The following is a 27,359-nucleotide window of genomic DNA, read 5'->3' as shown; positions in this document are numbered from 1 at the left end:
AAAATCATTACAACAAAGCTTGACTATGAAAATAAGAATTTGAGAAAACTGAGCTTCCTCTATGCTCCTTTGGTGAATTTCAATTCTTGAGTGTAGTATTATCCTGCTGCTAATTGAGAGAATCCAGGCTGACAAAACAGCAACTTATAAGTTTTAAATGGTTTGCTGTTTTCTTCCATTTTTGCTTCATAGATGAGGCATTTTTTCTGAAATTTATTCTGGAAAAATAGTATATTTTTGGCCAAGTGGATGAAGTTTCTATGAACCTGATACACATTTCTATGCATCTGACACACAAGCCTGAGGTGGCACAATAAAAATAACCCCTAGTATTCTCAGCAGTTTCACACTCAGTATCAATTTGTCAACCTATTAAGCTACTGACAATTCGTGCACAGTTGTTTAATAAACATGACATAAACATGGTAGAAAAGATTCTTCAAGTTTAAGGGGTATATTTTCTGCATGTATACATGCACTCATTTATGCACAGAACTTACATAATATGGCCAACTGGATAACCTGAAAAACCTCCCACTACAAAACCAGTATACTGGGTAATATGTGAAATAGCATGCATAGCATTGATTGAAAAACATGAAAGTAAAGGAAATCCCAATGGTCAAAAAATGATTAAAGACATAAAACCAGAAAATTAAGAGCTATTTTTGTTTTAATGGACATACAACAACTAGAGAGAAAGCCTGGACTTGCAGGAGCCAAGAGTAGCAGCTGAGACCTTCCATAAAGTGAACACTTGCAAGGGCTATGCCTTCAGTGAAAAAGTGAGCCACAAAAATAAATCCAACTTCTAAAATAGGGCTATAAAAGAAAATTCATCTAAGTCTGGCCTTCTTATACAATAAAGAAAAAGGCTCTCAAGTATTCAAAGATGAAAAACCTCAGAATTTAAAAATGAGGGAATGCCACGTGGAGTAATTAACATAAAAAGTAACACTGGGTTAGTAACACCCTGTGGCACTTTACAGAAACAGGAAAAAACTATCTAGACATGTAATTCTCAGCATATACCCCACAGAATTTCTATAGAAAAAGCCCACCCAAACATGAACTTACAAATCCAATTTATGAGACACAGAACTAAATAAAACACAATTAGAAAAAAATGTAAGAAGCAACAAATAGTTAAAACAGATCTACAGAAATTAAAGTAATAGACATTATAAATATAGGCTACATTTTTTAATAATTAGGCACACAAAACATTAAATTTAAAAACCTGACAAAGAAACAAGTTGCTATCAAAAAAAGACTAGAAATATTTAAAAACAAACCAAAGAGTACTAGAAATAAATATTACATAGACCATTAAAAAAAAATCTCATTAGACAGGTTTAACAGCAAGCAGGACACAGCTGAATAAATAATTAGTGGATTGGAATGTAGAGTTAAGGAAATTACCTAGAAGATCAAAATGACCAAAACTGTAAAAAAAGTTTGAGAGTCATAAAGGATGGTATTTAGATGTTCAATACATGTCTAGTAGGTGTTTCAGAAGAAGAAAAGGGAGAATATGAGAAAAGAAGTAATGTTTGAAGAAATAATGGCTAGAGATCTTCCAAAACTGATGGAAGACATGAGCTCTGAGATTTGAAAAACACAATAAATTCTGGCTGTATGAGTAAAAATGAATTTACAGCTAGACACATCTATGAAGCTGAAAAAGCCAAAGAGATTATTTTAACCAGAGTAATTAACAAAAGACTCCTCAATAGCAACAACTGAAGCCAAAAATCAGTAAAATAATACCTACAGAGGACCGAAAGGAAACAACCGACAACTCAGAACTTAATACCAGCAAATCTATCACACAGAAACAAGGGTGAAAGAAAGACATTTTCAAACAAACAAAAATTAAAGAATTTACCACCAACAGAATCTTACCAAAGGAACTTGAGGGGGTATAACAGAATGAAAAAGATTGAATTCAGAACAGAAGGATTCCAATGTAAGAAGTAATAGCAAACTAAAAAAGTAAAATATGAAGGTGAAACTAAAATATTGGAAATGGTAATACTTTAAATTTGAGAACATGAAGAATGTTAAAATATTTTTGTCCTAGTCATGAAGAGGGCAGAGATCCAATAGGGACAGGATGAGCAACTGGAAATATGCAAAGTCCCAGCAGGCGGTTGCCCTTCTCCATTTACAAGACCACGGTTGTTTTCCTACCAGAACTGCTGTATGAGTCAAGCATGTATCTCAAAGTGGCACAGAGCTGGTTCACTGGCAATGCTCAGAGCTCTCCATTCCAAGTTTGCAGAGGATAGAACCCATCTAATTCTTTCTTTTTCAAGTGCAACAATCATCCTAGGAGCTAACTCATTGGTACCATTCTCAGATTGGACAGTCTCCATAGAAGAGCCAAGTGGATCTGTTAAAAGCCAGAATTTTGTTAATAATTCACACAAATGGGTGGTTGAAGTTTTAAATGTTCTCTTTGGCTACATNATATGCAAAGTCCCAGCAGGCGGTTGCCCTTCTCCATTTACAAGACCACGGTTGTTTTCCTACCAGAACTGCTGTATGAGTCAAGCATGTATCTCAAAGTGGCACAGAGCTGGTTCACTGGCAATGCTCAGAGCTCTCCATTCCAAGTTTGCAGAGGATAGAACCCATCTAATTCTTTCTTTTTCAAGTGCAACAATCATCCTAGGAGCTAACTCATTGGTACCATTCTCAGATTGGACAGTCTCCATAGAAGAGCCAAGTGGATCTGTTAAAAGCCAGAATTTTGTTAATAATTCACACAAATGGGTGGTTGAAGTTTTAAATGTTCTCTTTGGCTACATAATTCAGAAATTGAATAAATGGCTTATTTGTTTGCTTTTTTACCATTTTTAGGCTCTTTTCTTTTAAATGTCTGAGAATACATCTTCTGGGGATTCCAAAGTCAAGTTACATGTCTACTATGTGTAATCTGCCATGTGTTTTTTCTTGTAGTCAGTCATAATTCCAAATATTGCAATAAAGATTTTGACATTTTTTATTGTTCATTAATCTTTAAAATAAAAATTCCTTTCTGTCCAGACTCCCCAAAGATGTAAATATAATACTATAGAGGAAACTTTGATGTTTTACAGATCAAAATGATACTGAGAAATCTGGCTCAAAAGAAATACACATTAGACTTCATACTACCAGGAAAATGCTGTTTACCAAAAATGTGCCAACTTTCAATTGTGTTAAGCGTCATTGTTTGGAATAGACAAAAATCATTTCCTCAAAAAAAAAAAAAAAAGAAATACGGAGGTGGCGTTATCTTTAGAAATTCCCAGACTTTATTTATATTTTCACGAACCTTTCTACTTTCTAATAAATATGTAAATGAACAATTGCCATCTCTTATTTAATAATCCCAACATTCTCATTACTCAATTTTTGTAAAATAAGAACAAACAAAAAATGAGAAAATAAAGCTGAAAATTCAGTTATCTTAATTTTCAGTTGCAATAAAAGAAGAGATTTTATTGCTGGTAAATTTGAGTTCCTTCATCTAGATAAATCTTAAGGAGGGAATTCTTCTTGAAAGAAAGAAACATTGAAAACACAGTGTCTGACTTCTTTTAACATCAATTATTTCATTACTAGAGGAGACATAAGTGGCCAAAACCTACAAAACTGGACCTATTTCAATTCCAAAATGGCAAGTTGTGTTTGCACCCCTCAGAGAGTCAAAGCCCTCAGACTACCTCTGGACGTTACTCATTACACCTCTCTCCCGTTCTAGGAAAGAAGGGAAGTAGCTATAAATGTTGACCATATTACCTATACTGTGGAAGATATTTTCTAGCCACTACCATTCGTTGAATATATGTGCCAAGAACAATTCATACACAAGCTTAGTTAATTTTTACTTTAACTCTACAAAGTAGGCATTACTATACCCATATTATAGATGAGAAAACTGAAGCCCAGAGGGTTAAGTCATTCACTTAAAACCTCAAAATTAGTGAGTAATGGAATCCAAATTTTTAATCCAAGTTTGTTTGATTCCAAAGCCCATGCACTTGACCATTGCCCCAACAGAATAACAGGCCAAATAAGGAAGCAAGACATGAGAAGGCAAAGCGACCCATTGTTGGTCTCAGACAGCAATAAGATACCTCCCTCCTGACAGTGGGGAAGAATAGGCTTCAGTGCAAGAAGTGATTGTAGCCAGAGAGTGGTGTGTGTAACTGCTTACAGTCGAGGTTTAAATCTCTCACCATTCTCTTTAGGAAGGAAAGAGAAGATAGACAAAGCATTTTGATGTGGTTTAAAGAAAAAAAATTTGTTGAATCTGTTCAAAGTAGTGGATGATTTGGAAGTGCAGATTAGGACTATATGGGGAAGTCACACTCAAGTTGGAGGTCAGCATGGGGTGGACAAGAGGATTCATGCTTTGTACCAAGAATGAAAGAAACAAGCAAACCAAGTCCTATAACCAGTGTCTGTCCAAACAAGGTCAGGAAAAGTAATATTGGAGGCCAGTCCAGCAGAGTGTAGAGACCCACCGACTTGGGTGGTCTGATTTAGATATTATGGATGCTGTCACTGGGCAACTGTGTTCAGAGGCATCAAATGGAGTTACCAGAGAAATTGGTATCCCATGATATACTTTGCTTACAAAAGCACAAAACAGGAATTCATTCAACAGTGAGCAAAGAGACCAAAGCCACCACGAAGGCATCAGCAAGGCTGCCTACCTCTGATTAGGGCCCCTCATGTGGGTGGAAAGACAGTCTGGCCTACCGATGCCCAGCAATGCCCCGCAGCCTAATCCACTTCACGTGTGATCAGAGATTGGACATTTATGCTGTCCAAGCAATTAAGGTGGCCAGAAATTCAGAGGCTGACAGTGCCCAGGAAAAATTACTCACCTGTCCTTTCAAACATCCTTAAATTCCAAATATAACTTTTCACCTCAATTTTTAATCTGCTATTATATTCAGATTGCTTTAGTCTGCTTTACTTCCAACTGTAGTTAGAAGCCCTCTTACTTAACATGGTTAATCAAAAAACAGCCATTGGGGGAATCATCAAAAAAATTTGTTTTATTTTATCTTAAAACATGTACACTTATTTATATTAAAATTTATTTACTTTTTATTATGAGGCTCATTTTTTTTTAGTATCTGTCTGAAAATAGAGTTCTAGATCATATAGCTTATGTAAATCATACCACTTATATATCATCATTTCCCATTTCAGTTTCTTTGAAGTGAGAGAAAATATAGAAAATCTTGTAAAACAATGTGAATGCAGATTCCTATTTACATTTTTTAATTTTGCACAGACTTTCATAGTCGTCTTACCTGTATCTGATTTGACTGCAATTTTCTTTACTGATTTACTTTTTTTCCCAATGAAAAATGTATTTGGGGGACCGGCCCGGTGGCGCACTGCTACAGTGCGCCGCTTGGGAGCGCGGTGGCGCTCCCGCCGAGGGTTCGGATCCCACATACAGACCGGTTCCCACTCACTGGCTGAGCGAGGTGCAGGCGCAACACCAAGGGTTGCGATCCCGTTGCCGGACATGAAAAAAGACAAAAAAAAAAAATGTATTTGGCTTATGCAATCATTTCATAAAACAACTCTTTTTATCCTCATGTTCCATTGATTTATGTAATATTTAATTAAGTTACTGGGCTTTGATAATGAATACAACTGCCATAAAGGGGTTTTGGTATAAATACAACTTGGTGAATTTACAGCTCAACAGGTGCTAAGAGAGTGAACCAAGAGCACGCAGCGTTCCATGAGATCACCATATTTTATAGAGTGAAGGGAGGGCATTGGTTAATGCTATGGTTAAATAGCATTGATTAAGAATCAGCGTGCAAATCAGAGACGGAAAGTTGAATTTATAAGATGGTACTTTCTTGGAGGAACTGAGTCCCCAAGGCAATTTTCCAGATACCTCTACCAAAGCACCTGAGCCTCAGTTTCCTCAGCTATAAAATGATTTTAAATATAACAATAATAACTACTACTCACTCTACCTACCTCAAAGGATTGTGGAAGGGATTAAATAATATAATGTTGGTAAAGGTACTTTATAAATCACTGTACCTATGATATTTAGTTGAAGCACTAAGAATAAGAGTAACTACAATAATAATAATTTCATACAATCTGACTAATTCTATCCTTCTCTTGTATTTTAGTGTAACCCTGCATTAGTCCATTTCTGTTGCTTATAGTAGGATACCTGAAACTGGGTAATTTGTAAATAAGCAATAGTCATTGCTTGCAGTTTTGGAGGCTGGGAAGTCCAAAGTCTGGGGACTACATCTGATAAGGGACTTGGTGGTGATGACTCTTCACAGCAACACAGGATATCACATGGTGAAATGGCAGAAGCAGAGAAAGACAGATTAACCTCCTTACTCACTCTTCTATTAAAGCTATCAGAACCATACTCATGACCACCATTAAACCATCAGTGAATTAATCCATTCAGTAGGGCGTGCTCCTCACAATCCGATCACCTCATCAAGGCCCCACCTTTCAGTTAACATAACAGGACTTCCCATCCCTCTTAACTCTGTCAGAGTGGGGGTTAAGTTTCTAATACATGGACTTTGGGGAGACACCATTCAATCCATTGCACACCCCAATAACACTGAGCATTATTTATTTATTTATTTATTTAGAGCTGCATTCTACGTGATCATATAGGTCTTTAGCTCATAGAGCAATAACTGTTTGATTTTAAATGTATGAAATCTAGAAGGAAAATAACCTAAACATAGATTTTGTTTTCCAGGCAACTAAACTGCTAGCTAGACCTCCTTCTTCTTTAAACACAAATAGCCCTAACTTGGTGAGGGCCAGAGAGGAGAGACAAAGAAAAAACGATTATAAAAATATGGGTTTGCATTGCTTAGTGTTACATAGCTTTTTTTTTATAGCTTTTGCTATAAACCACTGATTACAAAGAATTGGTTGATGTCCAGAATCTTTTCAGTCAGGGTTCAATAATTATTTGTTTGCATAAGAGACACATGGTCCTCTGAAAATCTCTTTTTCCTCCAAATTATGGATTCTTAGAATTAATAGATAATTTTACTGAAAGGATCAGCCCAGTTAGCAGAAGAACAGTGATGATTTGGGATTATATTCTACTAGATAGCATGCTATTTTGAATTACCTACAATTAGTACGGTTTCACAATATTATCTGTAAGACAGCATTTTCCTTCCTTGCATTTTCTGCTGCTTTCATGTCATTGTTAGCACCACAATAAAGAAACCATAAAAAGCTGTTCAGGAAAATAATTTGAAGATGAACTTGTGCCCTTATAAACGACTACATCTGCAGCTCTCCCCCAGCTCATATTCAGAAGGATCTGCGCTCATCTGGTCTCTTTTTCTTTCTTCTAAAATGAGAAAAAATATATTCTGTGTGTAAAAATAAGCTATTGTATCTCAGAAAGGCGATGCGATGCTAAGTGAGGGTTGTTTGAATGAACAAGTCACGTTGCATTGTCTATTGAGAGCTGGCTGCCAATTGCTATTTTGGTAAAGAGTCAAGAAAAACATTCAAGAGGGCCCCGGCAAGCTTGGGAGAAAAGCGAGCAGCGCTTCCATTTATCAAAGAGGTGCAGAAACCTCCTCAAGTATTGTTAAGAGTCGGGGTGCAGCTGGGAAGCTCCTGCCTCACAGCTTTTCCTACTGGTTTTGAGAGCCACCTTCCTAAAGAGGGACCTGCTGCTCAGGTCTGATCGGGGACATTCGGGCACATATGCCAGACTACTGGAACGCTGAATGCCTCTTTCTTTATTCAGTACCTTCTTCAAGATTCTTTGTCACTTTTCTTGGACTTATCCAGGAGGCATGGGTTTTAAGATACCCAATAGCTCGGGTCTTGCAGTGAAATAATTGCTGCCTCACTGAAAGAAACCAGGCAAATTGGTTAGTATGATTAGCTTTAACAAACTGGGAAAATGTTAGACATGTGGCAACTTGCATTAGCAGAAGGAAATAAGTTGCTCTATTTTTAAAAGGTTTCTTTTCTTAATGTTGACATTAAGTTAGCCAGAGTAAGACTAGTCTGGTTGCCTAGCAGTCTCGGGTAGCATGTAACTAAAGCTAAAATGATTTACTTCATTTGGAAAAGGACCAAAATATGGGGGGTGTAAATGTGTTTTTATTGTGATGGATGAAAGAAACTGTTATTCCGCTAGGTGAAGTGACTTCCTTCTCTGTTCTAACATGATAGACCCTGGAGATGTGTTTCTGACACTTGAAATGCATTTTCCTTTAGTTCTGTAATTCTGTGATTCTTTTGCTGCTCTTTTGAATCTACGAGTAGTTAAATTTTTTCATGTGTTCATATGCCTTTGACATTGATGTGAAGAAACAAGTATTCTGGGTAGGAAAGGTCCTGATTGAAGGCAACAAGTGAAAGAATTTCTATATTAATGTGTGTGTGTTTGGGAGAAAATGGTAACTGCTACTTAAAGAACATTTCTAAAATTAATATTGCTTCCCTGGGCACTCGAAATAAAGCATCAACTTTCATCCTTTACATTCTTTCTCATTAAAATGTGCGGTTAAAAAAATTAACAGTTCTTTTGCAGTTGTTTAAAAGGAAAAATAATATAAGCTAATATGTATGCTTGAGTCTCATTTTGCAGTTTTCTCTTAATTATGGTGCCGGGATGTTACAATAATAATAATATTTAATACATGATAATCTAATCACTTTGGATCAAAAAAATCTATCATCTATTTTAAAATATAATAATAATAAAATAATAACATGTTTTAAGTGCTTACTGTATGCCTGGCTTTATAGTAAGTACTTTTTATGTATTAAATCATGAGGAAACTGAGGCCGGAGAAGTTAAGTATATTGCTAATGAATTCATAGCTAATAAGTGGGCTCTCTTAACCACAACATGCCGTATTGCCTTGCTTGAAATATAATTATTATCACTCTTTTTAAGCCCTTCAAATAGGATCTATTACAAAAATATCTTTTAAATAATTCTGTTGTACACTTACTTCAATGGATCCCATAAGTGAAAAAAACCTTTTCTTCTGGAAAATATAATACCATAGACCTGTTAATGGTCATTACATCTGCCTTACATACAAAGACAACTTTATTCTATGGCATCTAACACATTATACATACTTTTCTTAGACACATCAGTTGATGAAGCAGGAAAATGTGATTTGCCTCAATCATGAGAGAACATTCCTTTTATTTCTAGTCATCATATGATGAACTCTAATATTTGGATCTTAATTTCTTAATTTTTAGTTTCCTAATTTAGTTCTTAATCAGTTTCTAATTTCTCTAAGGAGTTTTGGGAAGTTTTGCCTTATTTATTTATTTTTTTGGTGTGGAGTTAGTAGCAACAGTGTTTGCCAGGCACCAGTAAGGATTGATACTTTTTTTAAAAACAACTTTTTGGAGATATAAGTTACATACCATAAAATTTACGTGTTTAAAATGTACAATTCAATGATATTAGTACATTTATAGAATTATGAAAATCGATATTTGATTTTTACAAATTAATGTAATAAAAATTATTTTAAGATGCTTGAATAAAAAATACTCCAAGGTTAATAAAAGCCATTAATATTTGTTGTATTCTTCTTTCCTTTCTCCCAGAAATGTGTGCTATACTGGCCAGAAAAGAGAGGGATATACGGGAAAGTTGAGGTTCTGGTTATCAGTGTAAATGAATGTGATAACTACACCGTTCGAAACCTTGTCTTAAAGGTAAGATTATGTAGTTATAGCTTTCTACAAAGTAGATGACATTAGAGGATTACATTTCTATTTTGAAATTATTAATCCTAATTAGTACTACAAGATTCAATTTAAACAAATTAAAAAATGTTAACATCAAAAATAAACTATAATCATTCCCTTGTGTGTTTCTTTGTTGTCAGCTACTATTAGTATGTGGAATAATTAAATTAATGTAAGTTGACATTAAGGAAATTCATTATGTAGGTGTTGTGATCTTATTTGCACTAATAAAACACCTCTGATTTAACCTTTTGAAAGCCTTTAATGAAAGGCTATGCTGGAGACTTGACCATGATTTTTTTAAATGTCATTTTGGCCTAAGCAGCTTTAAGGAAGGCCTGGAAGCAGTGAAAGAGAAAATCTGCACTTGTGGGTGGCTGTGGGAGGCAAGACACCCTGAAGTGTTGATGAGATCTTAAGAAACTTGGAGTTACAGTAATTTATAGGGACTTTCCCCAGACCAGATTATGTGATAGAAAAATTATCTTATTTAACTCATGGGGAGCAGATGCTGAGGAATGTTGCCATGGTATTATTTTTGCTTCTGAAGAATAACCACCCAAAGATTTCAACCCTATCTGCAGCTTCACTGCTGGGACGCAGCCATCACAAAGAGGAAGAGAGTGGAGGCGGAGCTGCACTGATGGTTCTAATTTGGAAGTTTGGGATAGAAAGGCACTTACCAAAACCTGTTTTCAACACATGTTCTCAAGTGCCTAGTCCATGCCAGGCCCCCACCCAGGCTCTGGGTTTTGAGATGACGTGTGTGGTGCTCACTCAGAGCATTTCCAATCTAGGGATCCCATGTAACTGTAACTTCTTTACTACTGTGATTCCTCACTGCTGTTAAATACTGGAATTTGGGATGAGTGTAGAAGTATTAGCATGACTGAATATGAAATTATATGCTATTCTATTGGTTTATATGGTTTTTAATAACCTGTCAGGAATGTTCATAGAGCAGGAAATACAACATATCCCTTTCTTTCTTGGCTACATTTTCACCTACCACTTAGTTTATTATAACACATTGTAAACACATATTTTGCATATGTTACATATATTATCTATATTATAGATACAGATACAGATCTCACTTAATAGAGGAGAGACTTTGAGATTGGGATATTTACAGTAAAGTTTTCTTAAGGTAAAAGGTACTCTTCAAAAATCATCTCGATTTTTTCTACCTAGTAATAAGTCACCAGCAAGATGGGAGTGATTGAAGGCATTTAGTATTGTGGTTTGGATGACTTTTAGTTCCACAAGTGAATGAGGCATTTGGTGTTGCTATTTTCAGCAAGGAAGTCACACCCAACATGTGAAGCATTACTGGTACACCTCCTGGCCTGATCACAAGACTCCAGACAGTGCCCAGCCCCTTCTACAACTCATGCTGGATGTAGAAGAAGACAGACTTGCTTCTGAAGGCCGAGGGCCTGTGGTTGTCCACTGCAGGTAAGGCATGAACTGTCCTTTCTGCCTCAGCAACTGCCCGTTCTTTGAAAAGTCATAGAGCAAGTATAAGTATGGCTTGGCTTACTGCATGCGACTTTGTTGGTAAATTAAATATTTATCGAACTTGGTTAACTTCCTAATAATTGAGTTGTAATCAAGATAATGCTTACAGAAATGAAGTCACACTTTTAGGGTATTTTCAGCAAATGGCAATTACACAGTGGACAAAATATGAGTTCTAAATAAACAGTTCATTGCACAGGAGACCTTTTACAGTCATCTACCTTGAAACTTATATTGATCTATTTTGTCTCACAGTCTCATGTACATTGGGTATAAGAGGTGCATTTTTAAAATTATTAATGGCTTTTTTGTTGTTTCAAAATGACACCTGAACTCTATTCGGATTACATTTTGATAACATTTATTATTATATCAAATTTGGCGAAAACCAATCACTTAAAACCACTATTTTAAGAGTTATCACATGAAAAACAGATGGAAACAAATGTATGAAATGGGAAGTGGGCAAGTGGTAGTTCGCCAAAAGGAAACTAAAATGCTGTTACCAGAACATGGGATACTAGAGGCCAGGTGACAGCAGCCACAGGTGTCTGTGGTTGCTCCTCCTACAGCTGATACCTCTTCCTCCTTATTTTCATTTTAGTGTGACTAAACTAAAGCAAGTATTTTCAAAGTCATTTATAGGACCAACTGTTTATTCTCCAAATAATTTGTGTTGCTTTATGCAACTCATAAGTCTCTTAAGATAGCTTTTGATAATATCTTTAATAAATAAAATATACTATTTTAGATTATAATTTTTGCCTCCTTTTTTGAAACTTTGTGGTTTAATTCAGAGTAAAATCAACTATATGTCTATTTATCCAAAGGTAGAGAGCATTGGTCTCATTCTAAACTTAGCTCAGAGCCAAGGAAAAACAAGCTAATTGGCTAATTTAGGGCTTGAACTGTGCCCCACCCAAAATCATTAAACACTCAGGATATCTAAAGTGAACTAGCCACTTCCCCTGTAAAATCAGCTCCCCTTCTGATTACTATTTCTAAGAATAAGACCATCTTTTTTCCAGTTACTCAGCATCCAATGTTGACAGTTATCTTTGGCCCTTCTTTCGACTCCAGTCTCAGTATCTAATCAGTCACCAGATAGGCTTTCTCTTCAAAGCTTCTCCCATAATCACCACTTCCTGTCCAAGCATCATAGTTCAGGTCCTTCTGACCTCATTCATGTATTGTAGAAGTAGTTGGCTAATTACACACACATGCCCTTCCATGTCGTCACTGCCACTATGGCCTATCCTGTGCACTTCTTTTGAATGATGTCCCTAAAATCATCTTTCATCACATGGAGTCCCTGCTCAAAACTTGTTGACAGCTTCACATTGTCTAGAGCAAAAGTCCTTAACCGTGAGTCTGTGAATAAGTTAGAGGGGTCAGTGAACTCTTTAAAGTTATTTGAACAAATTTGAGCGTAAAAGCTTATGTGAAGTAATCTCAGGCTTGAAAGTTCATAGTTTTCATCAAAATCTAAAAAAAGAGAGAGAATCGAGTATAAGGATGAAGTTCAAACCTCTCAGCCTTCCATATAAGAACCTTCCCAGCCTTATTTCTGGCTGTTCCACTAAAATAATTTCCTCTTCAAGCCAAGATAGTCTACTTACCTTCGCAAATCATATATTCTGTTTCCTATCAATTCTTTCCTTATCCCATTCTCATACCTGTGATATTCTCTCTCATTCACGACGATAGCCAAAATGCTTGCCATTCCAATCCTCTCTCTTCAATGAAACAAACTCTCTATAGACACTTCAACTAATAAGAAGCAGTTCCTCCTCTGAATTCCTCTGCAGTCACATCGGACAGGAAACAAGTGCCAAATATAAGAAATAAATGCTGTTTGAACGCCAAGAGGGGAGCAATTAGTTCCAATCATGGGGATTGAAGACAGCCTCTAAAAATTGGAATAACGTTGAACGGGTTCCTACAAAATGATCAGTGTTTGTTGTCTCAAATGGTGGTGGCGAGGGCATTTCTGACTGAAGAAGTATCATTAACACAGAAAGGAAGATGGTAAAAGAAAAGGCTTTTTTTTTTTTTTGGCAATGATTCATTTGAATGAGAACAATAGCATATGGGACACAAGGAAGACAGCAAAAAAAAACATAAAGCTTGAAAGTTAGTCACATTCAGATTTTGCAAGGTCATGCATACCATGGCAGGGAGGTTGGAGATTATGCTATAGGTAATGGGAGCCATCTACAGTTTTTGAGGAAGGAGTGATATAATTAAATCCATATCTTACGAAGGTGAACCTAGCAGCTGTGTGTATCATGAATTAGTCCAGGAAAAGACTTGAGACTTGGAAACCATAATGAGATCACTGCTAATCATGAAATAAGATGTTGAGAACGTGAGTACTGTCTATAGAAAGAAAAGCACAGATCTCAAAGGCTCAGCAGATATGGAAAATAGAAGAATTGGGAACAGATTGGATGTGGGAAGTGAGAGAGGGGGAGAGATGTTGACGGTGGCTCCAAGATTTCTAGGCTGGAAAACTTGTGGCTGGCTGGTAATGCCATTGAGGGATAAGATAATTAATTCTGTTTTAGATAATTGAATTTAGATACACTGAACTGAAGCAAGTGCAAAATAGTAACATCAAGAGTTCCAGCAAGGAGATGGAATGCCAATCTAGAGTTTAGGAGACATTTAGGGAGTTTAGATGTAGATTTGAGAGAAATTTACATAAAGACTGTTAGTGGTTAAAACTGATGAGAAAGAAAGAGAGAAAGGGCTTGTTGGGTTGATTTTGTGGACGACTGTCTAAGGCAGATGAATGTGTGAACGCTCCAGAACAGACAGAGTGGAAACACTGTCAGTTGTCACCTCTATATTAACGACTTGCAAATATGTGCCTTTAGCCATGTCTTCTCTCCTAAATTGAATTGCATCTTTGGTATTTGCTAGACTTCTCAATATTAGTTCTCTGTATCCAAGACCAGCACTCCCCTCCCTCCCTCCTTCCCTCCCTCCTTCGCTCAGATCTCCCCTTATTCCAGAATTCTCCTTTGCCCCCGTGACATCACTGTCCTTCTCGCCCTCCGGGCCTAGTTGTTTTCTGAGTTTTTGCTTTTCTCCCACTTCAACTTCAGTCCTCCAGACTCACATTTGTGATGTGTCTAAATTTCCCCTCTTTTCTATTGCCTATACATTACCTAAGTTCAGGTCCTAATTATTCTCTCTTGAACAGTTAAAATGTTTTCTTTACTATTCTCTCCACGCATCACCTTCCTCTACTCTGCTCATTCTACTCCTTACAACTAATTGAAAGAATGTAGCTTGAGCACTTAGCGCAGGTCCCAGTTTGTATTACTCAACACACGAGTTGTTATTATTATTATTATTATTATTATTATCATTATCATTATTAACTGTTGTTTCAGATTTAAAAGTACCCTTTTTAAAAAATGTACTTTATCTTTGTCATTCTTCCCTACCTTTTTATTCCTCTTCTTTTCTTTTCAGTGCGGGGATAGGTAGAACGGGGTGTTTTATTGCTACCTCCATCGGCTGTCAACAGTTGAAAGAAGAAGGTGTTGTTGATGCACTGAGCATTGTCTGCCAGCTTCGTGTAGACAGGTGAGTGTCACGGGGACCTCACTTCAGAGCAGCACTGTCAGTCACAACCTGATCCGATCAGCCTGACTTCGTAAACATCAGAGGCTCTGAGGTCCTAAATCCCTGTAGAGATTTCTGTAAAATGCTGGAGAGTATATATGAGCGTACTTCAAAAAGTTTGTGGAAAAATAGAATTAAAAGATAATACAGATTTTTTCATGAACTCTTTGAAGTACCCTCATATTACATTAAAAAGCCATTGAAGAAAGTGTCATTTGTAACACCAACCATCAGATGTCCAAAAACCAAAGTTTATGCTTATTCCTTCCTCTCTTCTAATACAGGCTGTTGATGGAGGAAGCTGTTGCTTCTCTGTCTTACATGCCCATGCCTTTATATATACTCTGCAATTTCACTTGACTTAATTGAATCGCTCACTTTAAGATCTCAATCCTTTAAAATGAGCCGTATGTTGTACGACCAAGTCTTTTTTAATTAGTCAATTTATTTATTTTATTTTTTATTTTATTTTTTTTACATTCTAAGATGTTGTGGAGTAATTGGAGAAAGGGGGAGGGGGGGAGGAGGAATAGGGTGAAAGGAGGAGGAAGGATGGGGATGTGGTTGAGGCCTGTGGTTGCCCCCTCATTCCACAGGGGAGCCCAGGGGGTTTCCAGCTGCTCAGTGGTCATTGCTGGGCTGGGTGTGGATGTTGGGGCAGGGAGGGCGTTACCGAGGCCCTGATGTTGGGGATGCATGGCTGAGGCCCTTGGCCCTTTTCCCACCCTGGTGTGGGAGCCTGGGGGGCTTCCTGTCCTTCTAGGCTTTATAGGTATTCTTTGGTGGCGCTAGACCTTTCCTAGTTAATATCAAATTTTTGTCTCTGATCTGTGGGATTTTTTGTTTTTTTCTTTCAGGTCTGTGCTGAATTATTAGCTCCCCCCACCACTTAAACTCTGCACTGGAACTAATTTGTTGTCCTTTGCTTAAATCTAAAATAGAGGAATTTCCCATGGGAACCAGCACTTGAGCCCTGTGGTTGAGCTAAATTGCTGCTTTGCTGCTGATTCCCTGGAGAAGGCTCTTTGTGCAGCTCAGGTTTTAATTGTTGACCTTGTAAGCACTTCTGGTTCTTGTGAGGACCAATACAACAAGGTTGTGTGGAAACTCTGGTCTGGACCTGAGTCTTTTCAGCAAACTGCACCCCCTGCAGTTCTATATTCCTGACCAGTCTCCACTGAGTGTTCCTGTGCTGACTGGGGGGTAGATCAGCTGTCCATGCTGTGCCCCAGTGTTTCCCTGGTGGGCCAGTCTCCCCCATCACCCGCACTCCAAACACTTCCCATGGGACAGGCCATGCTCCAGTCCCTTGCAATGACTCGCTGGCCTCTGAGTGGCTCCTTTTTTCAGTTGTCTGTGGCTTCTCACTCCTGTGTGGGTCCACGGCATCCCTCTTAGTGGTCTTGCTGGCCTAGGGGCCACCAAGACACTCTTTTCCCCTGTAGCCTCCAAGTAACTTCATATGAAGGGCACAGCAGCGGCTTTTGCTGGCTCTTGCTCATTGTGCCCACCAGGGCCAGCCTTGAAGTAGTGGGAGCAGTCCTTACTTTCTCTCGTCATGGCCTCTCCCACCTTCATGCACTCCATAGGTCTCTCCTCCTCTTCCCCTGAGCTCCAGCAGCCCCAGCTTGGGTGTCGTTGCTTTTTAATAATTGTCTAGTGTATTTTTTTAAATTATAGTAAAATGCACATGACAGAGTTTACCATCTTAACCATTTTTCAGTGTACAGTTCAGGAGTACGTACATTCACATTATTGTGCAACCAATCTCCAGAACTCTTTTCATCTTGCAAACCTCTGTGCTCATTAAACAAGAGCTCCCTAATTCCTCCCTCAGCCCAGCCCTGGCCACCACTATTCTTTCTGTCTCTGTGAGTTTAACCACTCTAAGTACCTTACATAAGTAGAATCATACAGTATTTGTCTTATTTCACTCAGCATAATATCCTCAATGTGCATCCATGTTGTAGTGAGTGTCAGAATTTCCTTCATTTTTAAGTTTGAATAATATTCCATTTTATGTATATTCCATATTTTTATATTCATTCACCTGTCAATGAACACTCGGTTTGCTTCCACATTTTAGCTATTCCAAATAATGTTGCTATAAACATGAGTGTACAAATATCTGTTTAAGACTCTGCTTTCTATGCAGAAGCAGGATTGCTGGATCACATGGAATTCTATTTTTAGTTTCTTGCAGAACCACCACACTGTTTTCCACAGCAGCTGCTCCATTTTACATTCCCACCAATAGTGCACAAGGGTTCCAGTTTCTCCACATCCTCACCAACACTTTTTATTTTAGGTTTTTGGTAATAGCCATCCTAAAGAGTGTGAGGTAGAAGAGTTGTTTTTATATAAAGATGGCTTAATCACCTTTGTGATGGTCTCTGTTTTTAAAACAAAGCGAACAAGAAACTTCTCTCCTTCCTTGCTCCACAACTAAGCCTACCTGGGCAAATGGACGGTCAAGTCAGTGATGGAGAAAGCAAACAGCTGCTCCTTGAGAGCAGCCGCAGCAAGACGAGCAGCGGCCTCTCTGCTCAGCACTTCAGTGTGCTACAATGGAAGAGGAGTTAGCCTGAAAGGCTGGAAGACTGGGCTCTCCTCCTTCACTCAAACAGTGACTGTATACTAATCACCTCTCATGCCATAGGCATTGCTCTAGATGCTGCAATTGCAGCATCAAACAAGAAGAGTGAGGCTCCTGCTCTCCTAGAGTACACATGCTAACAGACAAGGACAAATAATAACAAGTAAAGAAATAAGATAATTTAAGACAGAAATAAGTGCTGTGAACTATTAAAATAAAGAGGACCATAGGAGCTGAGCCCCTTGGCTGTGAGCCTTATGACCTAGAGTATCCTAAAAGTAAATTTATATTGTTACCTTTCAAGCTTCGTTCAACAATTATGTATTGAGCACCTACTATGTGCTATATCTTGGGATTTCAATTAAAGAGACAAAAGGATTATTCTGAAAATGAGATATGTATGAAGCACTTAGAGTAGGGTCTAAGCCTTCAATAGATGTTTACTATGTTATTATCATCTTCATCATTATTAAAATTATCTATAAAGTTTCTTCTATCTCTAAAAATTAAACATTCAAATTCCCCATCCAGATTAGGTTTTCCCTCCCCATCCCCACCATTCTTGTCTCCTTTTAAATAGTAGCCTTTAAGTCTTTGTCAATGTATCTTCCCTCTCATTTTTCCCTTAATTTTCACTGGCTTATTAGAGGCTGTTCATGATGGTGGTTAAGATTCTGGGCTCTGGAAACAGATTGCCTGGATATGCCTCCAAGCTCCCATCACTTTCTGGTTGTGTGGCCTCAGGCAAGTTACTGAACTTCTCTGTGCCTCAGTTTACTCATCTAGAAAATGGGGATAATAATAGTATGTACTTCCTACTGTTGTCTTAAGTATTAAAAAATACACCTATATAAAATGTCTGGCACTTAACAAGCATTCAATCAGTTTAACCCCAGTTATTATCAATATATGTAGCAAGTAACCTAAACATGCATCTGTAAACAACACACTCTCCCATCTCCTACCTCACCCCCCATCCACTTTTGCAGCCTGACCTCCACCATGGTTTACACTCCCCGGTCACGTGAGCCTGTCAAGTCTACGAAATTGTCCTCTAGTTTTGAATGGAATGCAAGTACATTTTTTTTTTTAAACCATATCACAATGCCTCTCTATCTGCTCCTTCCTTCCTAAAGTAAATGGCCAGAAAATTTAGCCTTGGCCTTCCATGACCACCAAGGCCTTCCCACAGGGCTTGTCTTTTTACTCCTGGTAGGGTCATCAAAATACATCCAACTTCTCTGCTGACCTGAAGCCTACAGTCTCCCTACCCCCTGGACTTGAATTACTGCCAATATGTGGCTCAAAATCATTCTAACTGATTTATTAATCAGGACCCCTGGCTTGTCTTTTTACTCCTGGTAGGGTCATCAAAATACATCCAACTTCTCTGCTGACCTGAAACCTACAGTCTCCCTACCCCCTGGACTTGAATTACTGCCAATATGTGGCTCAAAATCATTCTAACTGATTTATTAATCAGGACCCCTCCTACATAAATTCTTCCTGAGCAGCTGTTTCTGTTGTTTATGAAACGGATCCTCTCCTTAAAACTTTCCTTTAAAGGTCTTTCTTTTTCCTTCCTTCCTTCATGGGATCAACACAGGTTTTTCTTTTCTTGTCTCTTTCTCTGATGTACACACCCCTAGGATCATGAAAAGCAAAACAAAACCTTCCTCCTTTCCCTTACCTCCTCTTATTTCTTTTTTCTCCCCTCATCCTTCTTGCCTCTTGCTCCAGTTCTTCAGCTTTTTCCTGTCATACCTCATTTTTAAAATTTCAATTTGTAGCTGACTGCTGTCATTGACGATGTCCTTGACTCATGCCAGTAAAGGGACGAATGGTTTCACTCATGCCAGTAAAGGTGGACGAGTGTCCACCTTTCTCCTCTTGCAGCGTATCTTTCTTCTTTTGTTTTTAAACCTTGTCCCCAAAAGGTGGTCTCCCTGGCCATCCTTTCCTTCAGCTCTGGGACTGTCTTCAGAGATTTCGGAACGCACTATTTAACACACAGAAATCTATTTAATCATGAGCTGTCCACCGTGCTCTTCAAAGCACATGACTCATTTAATTCCCCAAATAAACCCAAGAGTACAAAATGAGGTATTCCTTGGCATCTTTTTTTCTTTTTTAATGAGAAAACAAAGAATTCAAGATATCAAGTAACTTGCCTAAGGTCACATAGGAAGTGGCAAAATGAACCCATAATAGTCCCCTGGTGGATGACTAAAACTGCAGACGGTACCTATGTACACTATGTACACTATGTTTTTCCTATACATGCACACCTATGATAAAGTTTAATTTATAAATTAGGCTTAGTAAGAGAATAACAACAATAACTAGCAATAAAATAGAACAATTATAACAATGTACTATAATAAGAGTTACGTGAATATGGTCTCTCTCTCAATAACTTGCAGTACCGTGGGTAACTGAAACCGCAGAAAGCAAAACCGGGGATAAGGGGGACCCCTGCACTTGGAATTCAGAACATTTATCTGATTTATAACTCAGTAGGTATGAATCTTATAGATAAAAGTAAACAGGACCTTGAAATATGTGTATTGTAAAACTCCTTGACAGAAACATCTTTTTGATAATGTTCTGCCAATTTAAAAAAAAAGTCATGACAACATGACACCATAATTTTTAAAAGAATTTTTAGTATGAATAAGACCTGTTTTATGAGTAGATGGAGTGACACTGTCAGCAGTTGCCTTCAGAATACAATTTGAGGGACACAGGAAATATCTATTTATGGAGGATGCCTAAAATGTCTGTGTATAGTGAATATCTAAAATACTGCTGTTAGAGGGCCAATCTTTGGCTAAAAGAATCATCCTTTTTTAAAGTTCGTTGAACCTGTGGATGGGAGCTGAAGGTAACACTTTGTGTCTTCTCGGCTTTCACTCTAATCTTAACCAGGTGACCTATTCTTTTCGGTTACAGCTAGAGAGCGTATAATTCCCGCAGTAGGCGTACATTCAGAACTTGGGTTTTGATGAAAAGCAATTGAAGAGAGGGCTCCAGAAGCTGGGCACACCCTGATGAGGCCCTCAGTCGAGGAGGCTGGTAGACAAGCTCTGGGCACAGGGAAGGCAAGGGGCAGTGAAAGGGAGCAGAAGAGCTCTGGCAGCAGATGCCTCGGGCAGAATCAGCTACATACTTTGCAAGGCCCAGTGTAAAAGGAACATGTGGGGTCCCTTATTTAAAAATTATTAAATATTTTAAGACAGTGACAGCAGAGCATTAACCCAAGTGCAGGGTCCTTCCCAGCATAAGGTGAGGAGGTTTGTATGACTGCGCAGATCACAAGCCCATGAAGCCGGCCCTGCCTTGGGGTGCTTTTAGGATTGGTGTTTGTGGATGGGCCTGAATCCTGTGTCCTGTGTCCTGTGAGCCAGGCACCCAAGACCTCTGCTCATAGTGTTGCTGCTGAATCATGCATACAGTCATTCATTCAGAAAACACCTGCTACTGAACGTGGATCAGGTACCTGGGTGTAGGAAGATGGATTCCTTAACTGTCTTTTCCTGACTGTGTTCCTCAGGGCACAACTTAACTAACAATTACTTATGGAGAGCCTGCTAAGTGCGAGACCCTCTTGGATGGTGTTCAGGCAAAAAATGGGTTCTCAATTAAGTGTGAGAAAAAGCTATGTATTAGATTTCTTAGAACGCCTATTCAGTTGGAAATTCACAATAAGCATTAATACATCTTAAAAAATCCCCCAGGATAGAAACTCACTTAGCTTCATTTAAGCACTCTTTCACATTGATTTGCCCACACAAAACTTTCCTCAAAGACCAGCTAAGTGGGAGGAAAAGAAGTCATAATAATAAGTATAAACTGTTCTTTCAAGAAGTTTGGTGGAAGAGAAGCCTGGGGATTGGGATAGTAATTTGAGCCTGAACGGGGACCATTAAAAAGGGGAAAGGGAAGGGTGGAGCTGGAGCATTTCAAGCTTTCAGCTGAGTGTAATAAGAAATACAGAAGACAGAGCTGATGTATCAGAGAGCAGAGTACAGACTCACAGGCCTTTTCCTATCCTTACGCCCTTTGTAACAATGGCTTCCACCCACCAGCAATCCAGGGCTGCATACTGAGCATCTTCTTTTTATAGTTTACCCCTCAGCACTTACAGCTGCCTCCTCTGAGAAGTCCAGGCAGGCTGACAACAAAGACAAAGACAAGGTGGTATGATCTGGATACTTGAAAGGGGGCTTGTTTCATGACTGAGAAACAAAATGGGGGGGAAGGGGAGCAGAATCAAAATCCTAACCCCTTTCCCGCCCCCTCCCCCCAAAATTTATAACACGTGATCATTGTTATTCAAGACAAAAACAGGCAATTTGAATCAAATCACAAATCTGCATTTTAGCGATAAATTCAAATGGTCTGGTTCAGACATGAGTGTGTTATGCAGAGTGGATGTTTCCATCATAACAACAATGACAAAGCCATTTGGTGGATTCCTCATTCTCTGGCAAGACGTTATTTTTGTTGGCTGGGGCACCTTCTATTAATAGATGCTCAGTCTCATTGCAGATTCATAAGTCTAGGATGCTCCTTTTAATAATATTTTTGAGCTTATTTTGAACTAAAATAGAATTTCTTTCTTTCCATGTAGGAGTTCAAATTCAGGGCAAGGCACCCACAGGTGTTTTATTCCCTCATTCCCATTGTGTTTGATTTTAATTAAAAGATGAAGTGAGGAGTGCAGCATTCGTAACTGCGCACTGGTGAGACTGGTAAGCAGCAGCCATTAGAGAGTGAGGTGCCAGACATCTCTGGACCAGCCATCAAGGAGTTTGGTGCTAACCCTGGCTCTGCCCCTAATTTTCTGTGTGACTACTTGTCCACTCTAAACCTTTCTATCTACATGTATAAAAAGAAAGATGGGGTGTATCAGTAGTCCCCAACCTCTTCTGGTAAGAGGACCCTTTTTAAGAGTAAAATATTTCATGGACCGCTACCTGATAGTTGTATTTTGAATCCCATAATGCTTGTAAATTAATTTTCATTCTGTAACTCACAGCAGCACCTATATACATTTAAGAATTAGTGATACCTATATATATATATATATGTTTATTTGGCTTATTTGGATACATATATATGCTTATTTGATATATGTTTATTTGATTTCTGTTGGAAGCTCAAGAGGATTTGAGTACTCTTTCAATAAGATGCCTTTTCCATCCTAGGATTCATTGATTAGAAAGCGATCTGCTGGCTTTCTACGAATATTTTTTTCAGCTATTGCTTTCTTTGAGTCTTTGAACCTTTGTTTCTGTGGAGAACAATGGAATGGTAATAATTAGTCATAACATTTGCTGAACACTTACCAGGAAAGGGATGGTTTAAAAAAATTTGGCTTCAAGAATATTACACAAACCTTCCTTCTTTAGGGAAAATGCAAGACCAAAAAGAGGTAAATGACGTATCTGAGGTCACAAAACAAATTTTGACTTCTTTTTAACACTCTGAACTGAACTTCCAATTTTGCTCAAATTAGATGAGCTAAATTTTGGATTTTTTTGCTTCCCCAAGGGCTATTGTTTTCTGGGGTGGGAGGCTTAAGTGAGTTAAGCACAGATTAAGAGAAAAAAACTTCACATTCTAATCCTGCCTTTGACAATGATCCTGAACTAGTTGATATATATATAAACCAGGAAAAAATGTTTATCTCTGATCATTTTAGTTTAGATTACCCATTATTAATATATGAATATGGCAAGTATAGTGAACTTTCCATTGGCCAGCACTGTCATAAAAGGGATATTTTGCTCAATCACACTTTCCTATTAATGGAAGGTTATCATACATGTATAGGTCAACAATTTTCAAGAATTGTAATGAAAAAAAGGGAGCCATAACATTAGTACTAAACTGAACACAATATAATCATTTTTTTATTACTTAGAAAGCCCTTCTACATCTTGCTAATTCTTCTAATCTCAAATATCACCAAATTATTGTGACTATACCAACTAATTAAGAATTCCAATTGCTAAAATAAATAAATAATAAATTAAAAATTTTTTAAAGAGAATTCCAATTACTATAAATCTAAACCAACCAGTTTCCACCACACATACCTCTTGCTACAAGAGATTCATTTAGGCTTGTTGTATTACAAGGCTACAGTTTGAGATAGTGACAGAAGGTCATTTCCACATTGCGTATGAGAGATACACCTGTTCCTTTAAAAAATAAAAATAATCTATAGTAGTAAACTGTCCCACGAAACTCAGAAAATGCCTCACATGCACATAGATGGCACTATGTGCATCTATGTACCATCTAATAACTAAGGAGCAGTATGTGATCATCAGAAGACCTGTAGGCAGGGAGGAAAGGAGCATGTTCCATTGCAGGCTGACCTCAGACAGCTTTTTCCTCATTGTATTTCTTTTAATCCCGTTGGCACCTCTGGACACTGGAAGAATTTAAAAACAGAATTTGGGAAGTGAAACACATAAAAGAATATCTGGTTCGAGAGCCTTTTCCTTTTCCTTTTCTTTCTTTTTTTTTTTTTTTCTCCTCCAGTAACAGGAAACAATTTGTTTAATCCACCTTTTTGGGAGCCAGGGGTGGATCTGTAGTTTGTGCATCCTTGCCTTGAGGTCTTAAATTGGAATGACATCCAAAGACCTCACTGTGGCTTCCCAGACAGGATAGAAAAATGCTTCCAGTCAGCATCATATTATTGTTTAAATGTTTTGATTAGTCACTAGCTTGATGATTTTCTTTTCTTTTTTAACCATAGTGATTTTAGAGAAGAAATACTCATCTATATGCCACCAACATTCTAGGTTAATATGTGTCCCCAAAATATTCTTTTTCCAAATCTGGTTAAAATAATCCCAAAGCTAAACTTTCCACCAGTTCGTGTACTTTTTTTTTTTTTACCAACTTTGCATTTATCCATATCTCTCTGCATTCCCAACCAATCACAAAGATCCCCCTAATTAGTGAATTTCAAAGATCTCTTCTGAAGATCAAAAATTTAGCATTTAAGTTCACTTATCTTAAGGACACTAAGCAATAAAGCCCTAGAAATTGGTACACATTTACTCAATGTTATGGTTCATGAGATCATAACAAGAGGTCTTCTTTGTACAAAAAACAGATTATGCCAACTGAATTTTCCAAGTGGTTGCCAGGATGACCTATTCCTTCTTCCCAGCTTAGAGATAATTGAGTTAACTCTTAACCTAGTGTTCCAAAGAAAATGGCTAATTTCAGGGGAAAAAAAATGAAACTCAGGATATGTTTGAGGTGTCATTGAATTATCATTTGATGCTGACTTTTGTGCCCTACAGATACTTTAGAACACACCAATTTTCTGAAAGTGTCTATGTTCAAAATACCTGGTCAGAATCAGTCAAAATATTTATGTTTATGTTCTCTCTCCTTGCTGTGGCATCTGTAGAAAGACGTGGGAAAACTTCTATCAGGGGGGCCCAGACACACCTCACAGCTGGACTCAAGGCACTTGACTCGTGCCCAAGCTGTCGGAGCTTTACCCATGAGGCACATTAACATCCACACTTTTTGTTCTAAATTTACTGTACCGAACTTTACCAAAAGAATTCCAGATTCGACAATAATAAAAAGCAAAGGAGCATAAATTCCATTGTTAGCCCAGAAGTGAGTCACTGCTGCAGAATTTCTTCTGTCTACTGATTAGACCGGATATGGGCTGGGTGGTGCAGCAGGAAAGGCTGTTGTTCTCTGTATGTGTGAGTTAATAGTCACAAAAGGTCACAATTTTAACATGTTAAAAACCAAATCTCTCTCCTGGGCATCTGGAGGGGTTTTTTTCAACACACCCTCCCCGTAGCTAAGGGAAAAAATTACATTTTTTTCCCCTTTTAACCTGAGTTTACTGCCAGCTGACACGGCTACGTGCTTCCTCGCATGGAGACTGAGACGATGTGAATCTTTGTGTTTGGTGGAGCTAATGTGATTTGAGATATCTGACCTTTCTAGATGAGTAGTATATCTGAATCCTCTCCATCCTGGACAAATACAGTATGCATACTCTGTGGCCACAAAGAAATCAGAGCCATGCATCCAATATCACATTTGCAATAAAAGAAATGACTTTCTTCCACAGCATGGAATGAGGTATAATTTGTTCATTAGGGTGAACAAATAATTTATCATCCAAACCAAGGCTCTTCTGAGAGTGAAAGGTGGCCCTATTAATAATGACACTAGGACAACAGGAGTGAAGCAGGACTGTCCCAAGCAAACCAGAATGCATGATCACCCTAGGTGTAGTGTTAACTGCGCAATTAACAAAAGAATAAGAAAAAGAACGTGCAGCACTCGTTTACTACACACTAAAGAACAGCCTCTGTGCTAAGCATTTTATACATTATCTCATTTAAACTTTGCAAAACTTGAAATCTTATTAGGTAAATAATAAACCTCTGTTTGCCTGGCCAGTGGTTTGCAAACTTTTTTGTGAACAATGGAGAACATCTTGCAGATAAAATCTTCCACAGAGCACCATTATGGAGAACCAATGAAAGCACAGCTGCCCTGATCAATTCTGGAGTTAGGAGCTAGTCCTGAAGGCCCAACCTCCTCCTCAGCCCTGCCAAGCGCACTCAGGTACCTCTGTAGAATCTCAGGCTCCTGGGAATTCTGTGACTAGCCTTCAGCTAGACATTGATATGCTCTGACTTATTTAATCCTCACAACCTGATGACTTGTCACTAATGTCATTGTATAAGTGAGGAAAGCCAGGCTGGGATGGATTAAATAACTTATTTAAAATCATAGTGCTAGTAGGTTCAAAAGGAAGGATTCATACCTGAGACTGAGTCTCCACACTCAGTACTTTCCACTACATCATCTGCTCCCACTGTAGCTGTCTTCCAGCCTGGTCAGTATTTAGAAACATATCTGGATCTTTCCATCTATGCAATTTTGTATCCTCTGCCAGGTTTGCTCTTAGTTCTCCAAGACCTTCAGAGGTCTCACCCCAGACCCTCCTAACCAGTCCTGTTCCAACAGACAGTATCAACGAGTAACAATAACAGTAATAGTAGCTAACATTTATGGTATTTAAATATTTCAAATGGATTGTTCCATTTATTTCTCACAACAATGCTATGAGGTAGGTCATGTTATTTTATTGCTTCATCATTTTGCAGATTAGAAAACTGAGCACTGCAAAGATTATGTAATAAGGTAAAGCAGCTAGTAAATGGTTGAGATAGCATTTGTCTTGACAACAGCATTTGGTGTCTTTTTCTCTTTACTCACTTTTGTCCCTACTGGTGATGAACCTGACACTTTGGCATTTTGAGCTTTTTCAAACCCACGACCACTCTCACAGCTAAATGGGGTTCCTTTGCCATTTTTATGTGACCTTACTCATTTTAAATTAACTCCTGCTCAGTGGGAGGAATGATAGCTTAATGTTACCTCCTGAGAAAACAGATTTGTAGTATAGAAGAAAAATCTGAGATACAATGAAATTTTAAAGAGTTTTTTTTTTAAGTAAGAAACAATTCATGAGTTGGGGAACAGCAGACCAAAAGAAGTATAGTGTTCCAATAACAAAATGTTAGAGGCAAGTAAATGCAGATGTAAAATAAGGAAATTATTTGACTGGTTTTAGGTACTTTGTTGGAAAGTCCCTAGTCACATAATCATATGTTAGTTTGGCTGCTTATGATTGGTGGGGATTAAGTTTTAGTTCTATCTAACATAAGCATTTATCAGCTATGAATCCAAGTTAAGTGTCTCTTATATTTGCAATTTTAGCAAGATTAAGGCTATGTTAAGGCTTTTGGTTTTGTTT

The 27,359-nt window shown here is 38.0% G+C and overlaps 1 protein-coding gene across 1 annotated transcript in view; it reads left to right on the top strand.

The window, feature by feature from the left end:
- PTPRR (protein tyrosine phosphatase, receptor type, R) overlaps positions 1–27,359 on the top strand; it is a gene marked incomplete at its 5' end in the record, with an annotated part of 50,998 nt that overhangs the window by 18,031 nt on the left and 5,608 nt on the right. The window contains 3 exons of the mRNA XM_008591830.1: positions 9,634–9,744; positions 11,078–11,235; positions 14,782–14,895. Coding sequence (XP_008590052.1) covers positions 9,634–9,744; positions 11,078–11,235; positions 14,782–14,895 — 383 coding nt within the window. The remainder of the gene's footprint in view (positions 1–9,633; positions 9,745–11,077; positions 11,236–14,781; positions 14,896–27,359) is intronic.

The sequence above is a fragment of the Galeopterus variegatus genome, unplaced genomic scaffold (genome assembly GCF_000696425.1).
Source record: "Galeopterus variegatus unplaced genomic scaffold, G_variegatus-3.0.2 Scaffold7333, whole genome shotgun sequence".
Classification (NCBI taxonomy): Eukaryota; Metazoa; Chordata; class Mammalia; order Dermoptera; family Cynocephalidae; genus Galeopterus; species Galeopterus variegatus.
This window is presented reverse-complemented; position numbering and strand designations above follow the sequence as displayed.